A 7,670-nucleotide genomic window follows, 5' to 3' on the forward strand; every position below is an offset into this window, starting at 1 on the left:
GAAGTTCATGTTTTGAATAGTCCTCATTATTAAAATCCCCCTGCTCATTAATGGCATTTCTATTAATATTCACTTGGCATTTTCTTTTTATTATGGCTCATTTTTGAAACATCTAGTCATAGCTCTTCCAGAATGGCTTTGTCTGCAATCATCCTGTTGCATTTCTTTTAAGGCCTGATGGTCTGTCAAAAACCAAGAGCCAACATAAGTAAAATGCTGTTCTCTTTGCAATGTGATCATCCGATGTAATCCTTGCAGATTACCCACTGTCATGATGTTTACATTTCCAGGGCTTCCTTGACAATGGCACTGATATGACTCCATCCAGCATCCATTGACGTGAGAACTCTAGTTGGCGTATCATCATTGTGGGCATGAACATAACCAAGACTTTCATAGGATGTAATAGTTAATATTCCACATTAGTCAAAATTTGCTCTAGTTATACCCTTGCAGCTCTACTGGGTTGGAAAAATATTTTATGTTAGGACAATCTTTTGGTAGAGTTTTAAAAATAAAGGCTACAAATAAATATTCTGTAGCAAGAGTATGAACTATATGTGGTCCAGAATACAATTTTTATGGAATGTAACAAAAATTATTTAAATGTATTCAATTTAGATAATAATTTTATAAACAGGCATATATTGAATATATAATAGAATAAAGGCACTTAAATATGAATACTGTATATATTTGTAGCCAATATTTTATCAAATAAATATATATTCAGTTTTATGTATCTTATGTGTATGCACATTTTTTTATAAATGAAGTAAATTTTAACTTTTTATTGAAATACGTTTTAATTTTGTCATTAACTTTCTCTTAATAACTTTATAATTTGATTACTAAATATTCACCTTTATACCACCAATTTAAGAAAAAATATGTGTGTGTGTATACAGGTAGAAGTGTAAATACTGTATCAGTAGGCTTTCATGCATTAATGATTGGAAACTGGTTAAATACACAACTCAGTGACTGATAACAGTAAACATTTGTTATCATGCTCATGGATGCTCATGTTCACAATCATCTGGCTGATCAAGGAAGGGCTCAGCTGAGTGGTTTCTCTGCACGGCACTGAGCTCATCTTCAGCTTACAGATATCAATTGTCTGAAGACAACTGCTGAACAGCAGTGACTACACATGACTCAAGATTCTTGTGGCAGTTCACAGGAGTGAACAACATCCCAAACCAAACTGCACAGTTTAATTTAAGTCCAATAATTTCTAACATAGGTTCACACGTTTTAAATATATTCCTTTATTTCAGTGAGTACAAATTTTTAAGAAAATGTTTACCCCATTTAATTATAGAGGTGCTTTATGATTCCATGGACAAATAATTACGTTTTCAACCTTTAGCATATTGAAAATATTTGCAAATGTAAATTTGCATTAATAAGAAAATAAAGCTGAACATGTTTTCAACATGTGGCTTTAAATATAATTTATTTAAGTGGGCTCATGGGGGAAAAAATCATTTTAACTACCATAAATACCCCTTTTTGTCTCTCTTGTTTCCGATAGAGTTGCCCAATAAGAGGCCCTCCCATGAGATTTGGAAGTCAAAAAAGGATGACTCAATATTCTCCACTGATTACCTAAGACAGACACAAGATCAGAAGTGAGGACTGGAGAAAAACCTGGAAAGATGCTGTAGGAAGCTGAGAGCAGCAGCACCCCAACCCTTAAGCTTTCAGACAAGACGGAGGACCACGTGATTAATTGGTCCATACTTCAGGGGCAGATGCATTCTATTTTCTGAGGGAGCACCAGAGAATCCTGCTTCTACTAACAACCTTCCTGACTACTACATCCTTGGTTTTAAAAGGTTGTAGCATAAAAGTTAATCATAGGAATTCGGTCATTTTTGTCATACCCAACAGAGCCAAGAAACCAGGGAGGAAAGGCACTCAGGGTACAAAATACTGTTTTTAGAATGCAATTTAAATAGCTGGTATTATCCCATGGCACTAATATTTATGATTTTTTGAATAAACATAGAAATTGGCTCCCCCAGTCTTAAAACTCAAGATAGTTACATATGTTAATCTGAGTTCCTTTTTCGGGAAACCAACCATCAGGCCTCTAGATACAATCAAGGAGCTGAAAGTTATAAATCACTGAGTTGAGACAGTGAGACATCAGACCCTTTACCCATTATGATTGCCTAACTGACCTCCTGCTTCCTGTTGACCAAATTAATTTCCTTACCCCTCCCCAATTCCTGTTTTCCCACATTTCTTCCCTGCTATATAAACCCTAATTTTAGTAGTTCAGGGAGATACATTTGCGAATGGTGTCCCATCTCCTTGGCTGCAGCACCTGATTAACGCCTGTTCCTTGACAATACTGTTGTCTTAGTGATTGGTTTTCTGTGTGCTGAGCAGCAGGATCTTCACTGAATCCCTGGTATTTCAGTAACAAAATTCTCTGCAAGCTTCACTGCTTTGGCTTATTGTAACCTGAAATCAAAATTTACCCACAACTTCTGAGATAAAATAATTCTAGGATTCAATTTATCCACCACTGCTTGCCAGTCTGAGCTTGCCAGCTCCCAACCTTCACTACAGCCAATAAAATTTCTCAAAAAACAATAGGTAATAATTTCCCTTTTTTGAAAAACTCTAACCTTCTCTTTGTTCTTCCAACATATTGAAGACCACTGAGTTTTCCTGTTTGCCCCACTTGGCAAATATTTCTTAGCAAATAAAACATTAAATCTGGAGATTTATCTTTACATTTTACTTAGACTTCAGTACTTTAGATTCTAATTCTATGTATTAAGACAAATTTCTGCTTAGAAGATCTATAGTGCCTTCTTCTCTGTTATATGAATTCCAACTGAAGCCACAAACTAGACTCCTCAGGTGTCATGATCTCTGTATTTATTAAATCAGGCATTGTTTAATTAAAGTCAGGCATTGTTTAATTAAAGCCAGGCATTGTTATGTCTGTGCAGCTGGGGTTGAGAAAGAAAAAGGGATTGTGATGCAGAGGTGACTTCATGTTCCCCTCTACCAACACCATCAGAGTGTGGCTGCATCTGAGGAACACTCTCAGCCCGTGGAGGCATCAGGAGGAGCAGCTGGGGCAGCCCAGCCTCACACATCTGCTTCCCTGGGGGTTTATGTTCGAGTGTGTAACACTGTGGGAGGTAAACTATTATACTGTTGACAGTAATAAGTTGCAAAATCTTCAGGCTGCAGGCTGCTGATGGTGAGAGTGAATTCTGTCCCAGATCCACTGCCACTGAACCTTGATGGGACCCCACTTTGCAAAGTGGTTGCATAATAGATCAGGAGCTTAGGGGCTTTCCCCGGTTTCTGCTGATACCAATTTAAATAACTGCTAATGCCCTGACTTGCCCGGCAAGTGATGGTGACTCTGTCTCCTACAGAAGCAGACAGGGTGGATGGAGACTGGGTCATCTGAATGTCACATCTGGCACCTGAAATTGGAAACATAAAAACAAATGTCCACACAATTATTCATGTTGTAACAAAATTTCCCTGAATAGTAAAGCAGTAGTGAGCACACTGAGCTAAGTAAACTGCTAGTGTCTCCTTCCTTACCTGGGAGCCAGAGCAGCAGGAGCCCCAGGAGCTGAGCAGGGACCCTCATGTCCATGCTGTGTCCTGAGTGGGTCTGACTCCTGCATGAAGTCTGTTCAGCCTATTAATAAGTCTGCAGGTCAGGAGGATGTGCTCTGAGAACATGCAAATGAGCAGGGGATGGGGCAGGCTGGGTACAACTGCAGAACTGGCTCATCTCAGTAACTGAGCACCAGCTCACTGTCCCCTGGTGTCCCAGGTAAGACCAGGGTAGCACAAGTTTGTCTGCAACAAATGCGTTTCTACTGGGGACTAGTTTGTTATGAGAAACATTTTTTAGTTTTTTTTTTTTTTTTTGACAATTTGAAATATTCCTCAGTAATCGATGAAGTAATGTATTTCATTGGTGTATGGGGATTGTTTAGGAGAATATTCTTGTTTGCAGCAAATACATAGTAAAATGTTAAACGGTAGGATTCTCAGGTATTCAAAAGACTGTCATATGATTCTCATTAGGGAAGTGGGTACTTTATCCTATAATTGCAACATTTCTGTGATTTTAATATTGTTCTTTTCTAAAAAAATGAAAAATAAAATGTATTGACATGATGCTATATATTTCTAAGTATTAGGTAATGGTGTTATGCCATTGTTCTTACCACTATAAGATCAAGCAATTTACTACAGATGCACAGAGATGATACCATGTTTTCTCAATGCACACAGCACTCACAGATCCACCATTATCAAGACCTACAGGTCTCTATAGTACCCAGAGATTAAATGGGCTGCACCTTATTCTTATTTTGGCACCTTCATAGTCTACCTTCTTTTCTGCCATTGAGTATTATTTCCCAACGTTCATCTCTCTTAATGAGGGTGGCCACGGCATGGAGCATGTCCCTGCCATGCACCATCAATGACACGTTCCTCTTTTACATTTCATCAGTGACTGGGGACATCATCCTGAACCAGACGCCAGCGACCCTATTAACATTTTTAGAAAAGAGACCCTGAATCCCTTATCAAGCAATTGCCTATGTACATGGAGAAATCAGTTGGATTCATATGAAACTGGACAGGGATTTGCACTCATTATATCTCACATCTCTAATGTGCCCCAAACGTTCTAGCCTGTCTCAGTAGCAGGTGAAGTGGATCCAACTATATCAGCTTCAGTGGGCTGCAGCCTGAGGCTGTACAAAATTTTACTGATGCTTGACTAGGGGAGCCAAATCACAGTGCTGTAGCCTGTGCACAAACCTTCCTGCTGCTTTGTAAGCAGCCTGAATTTTAAGGGAACTTGCTGATATTAGGAGAAAGGAAGAAAGTTCGATTTGTCCTCTAAATGTTTGCTGAAAATGAACAGACAAAAGAAAGATTAATAAGAGAAAAGGCAAACAAAATTTACTTAAAGTGCAGTGGGATATCATAGCAGGGTGATTACCCAGATAACTCAATGATATCCACTTGTTCATATTTCCTTTCTAGCGAAGGGGGAATTGGGAAGTGTAGACAATATGGAGAGAAGACGAGAATGGAAGCACATCCTCAAAAGAATAGGTAATAGCCTGTCTGGATAAAGCATCAACTTCCAAACTCTTCTATTTTTGATTCCTGTTTTGCGTTAATCTTCCCCGATATAAAATTTCCCGGGAAGAATTTTCTTGACCATTGATTTCCTTCTGGATAATCTGCTTTTAAGCAGATAATGGATATTTAGGAAAAGCCTTTTGGTGCATTTGCTACTTTCTAAATGTTTTTGGTTTCACATAATCATAATACCAACGCAGCATAGTTTGAGATGTTATTTTCTGGATTTCTTTACTTGCAACCCACCTGCCAGAATCCTATTCCCGAGAGATGCAGGTACAGACTGAAAGAGCAGTTGACCCCTGAACAACGTGGAGGTTGTGGCACTGACGGCTGGTGCAGTTGAAAACCTGTGTAGAACTTTTGCATCCCTAACTTAAGTACTAGTAGCTTACTTTTGACTAGAAGCCTTAGTGATGAAATAAATAGTTGATATATTATATACTCTACTCTTCTAATAAAGTATACTAAAGAAAAAATGTTATTAATAAGATCATAAAAATGAGAAAATATATTTATTACTTATTACGTGCTTGCTCACAGGTGACACACACAGAAGAAAATATAGGTGGATCTGCAAATCTCAAACTCAAGTTATTCAAGGGTTAACTGTACCAGGATGAATGTAGCAGTCCCCATCTGTAATCTAGGGCTTTCCCCTTTGCTGTACCTCTGCTCACTTCCAATGGCTATATATATATATATACACACATATATATATATATCTTATGTTCTTTATGATCTTGGGCAGAGAACTCAGCCTGCATGCATTGCTGGCCAGATGGCCTAGAATGTTTATCTCTTAGGAAAGTTCTATGGTTTCACTGTGTCCTCCAGAATCCATCTGTGGTAAAGATAATTCTAGTGTAAATGTATTTCCTGGTGGGGCCTATTGAGATGTGTTTAGGTCAGGAGGGTGGAGCCCTCTAGTGGAATTCATTAATGCCAGTATAAACAGGGATTATGGGGCTGGGATCTCACTCGCTCTCTCTTCTGCTTGTCTGTCATGTTAAGACATGGCCTTCCCTCCTTTAAATAACTCAAGAATTCAGGCATCTTCTTGAAAGCAGAGAAAGCTGACATTAACCTGCCCATGCCTTGATGTTACATTTCTCATTCTCTAGAAGTGTGAGAAAATAAATTTCTGGTTTTTATGAATTACACAGTGACAAGGAATCTATTATAGCAGCTTGAAAAAGAACAAGAGAGAGCTCATAATCAGTGAGGACAGGATCATGTGTATGTCAGTCTTCTCAGCCCAAGCTAAGCCATCATATCCCCTGTGACCTGCACATATACATCCAGGTCGCCTGAAGCAACTGAAGATCCACAAAAGAAGTGAAAATAGCCTTAACTGATGACATTCCACTATTGTAATTTGTTTCTGCCCCACCCTAACTGATCAATGTACTTTGTAATCTCCCCACCCTTAAGAAAGTTCTTTGTAATTCTCCCCACCCTTGAGAATGTACTTTGTGAGATCCACCCGCTGCCTGCAAAAAATTGCTCCTCAATCAACCACCTATCCCAAAACCTATAAAAACTAATGATATTCCACCACCCTTTGCTGACTCTCTTTTCGGACTCAGCCTGCCTGCGCCCAGGTGATTGCAAGAGGTAAAAGTCCAGTCCTTTTTAAGTTGGAGGCTGAACTTAGTGAGGTGTGTCTTTAAAAGACCATTAGTCTGTTCCACCTTTCCTGAAGATTGAGGACGGTAAGGGATATGAAGGTTCCACTGAATACTAAGAGCCTGAGAAACTGCTTGGGTGATTTGACTAGTAAAGGCTGGTCTGTTATTGGACTGTATAGAGGTGAGAAGGCCAAACTGAGGAAGTGTGTCTGACAAAAGGAAAGAAATGACCACGGTGGCCTTCTCAGACCCTGTGGGAAAGGTCTCTACCCATCCAGTGAAAGTGTCTACCTAGACCAAGAGGTATTTTAGTTTCCTGACTCGAGGCATGTGAGTAAACTCAATTTGCCAGTCCTGGGAATAAACTCAATTTGCCAGTCCTGGGTGGGGGCAAATCTCAAGCTTGATGTGTAGGGAAGGGAGGGGGCCTGAACAATCCCTAAGAAGTAGTAGAATAGCAGATGCAACACTGAGAAGTGATTTCCTTAAGGATAGATTTCCACGATGGAAAGGAAATGAGAAGTTCTAAGAGGCGGGCTAGTGGCTTGTAACCTATATGGAAGAGGTTATGAAATGGCGATAGAATAGAATGGGCCTGTGAGAGTGGAAGGAGATATTTTCCTTGGTCCAGGAACCATTTGCCTTGTGTGGGAAGAGATTGATAGGTGGAAGTTTCAGTGGGAGAGTAGGTGGGAGTGACCGATGAGAAGGAGAAAAACTGGTCATGAGGGACAGAAGTTGGAATGCTAGCTGCTTCTTTAGCTACCTTATCAGTGCAAGCGCTGCTCTGAGCGATGGGATCTGATGTTTTTTGATGACCCTTGCAGTGAATGACTCCAGCTTCCTTTGGAAGTAAATCAGCCTTGAGAAGGGTTTTTATTA

The 7,670-nt window shown here is 39.5% G+C and overlaps 1 gene segment (V, D, J or C); it reads right to left on the reverse strand.

Moving 5' to 3' along the window:
- Nucleotides 1–3,138: 3,138 nt before the first annotated feature.
- On the reverse strand, nucleotides 3,139–3,663 carry LOC112604958. The segment is given in 2 exon segments: nucleotides 3,139–3,461; nucleotides 3,586–3,663. Coding segments are annotated over 2 exon segments (378 nt in total).
- Between the last annotated feature and the right edge of the window lie 4,007 nt (nucleotides 3,664–7,670).

This window comes from Theropithecus gelada, chromosome 13 (assembly GCF_003255815.1).
Source record: "Theropithecus gelada isolate Dixy chromosome 13, Tgel_1.0, whole genome shotgun sequence".
NCBI lineage: Eukaryota > Metazoa > Chordata > Mammalia > Primates > Cercopithecidae > Theropithecus > Theropithecus gelada.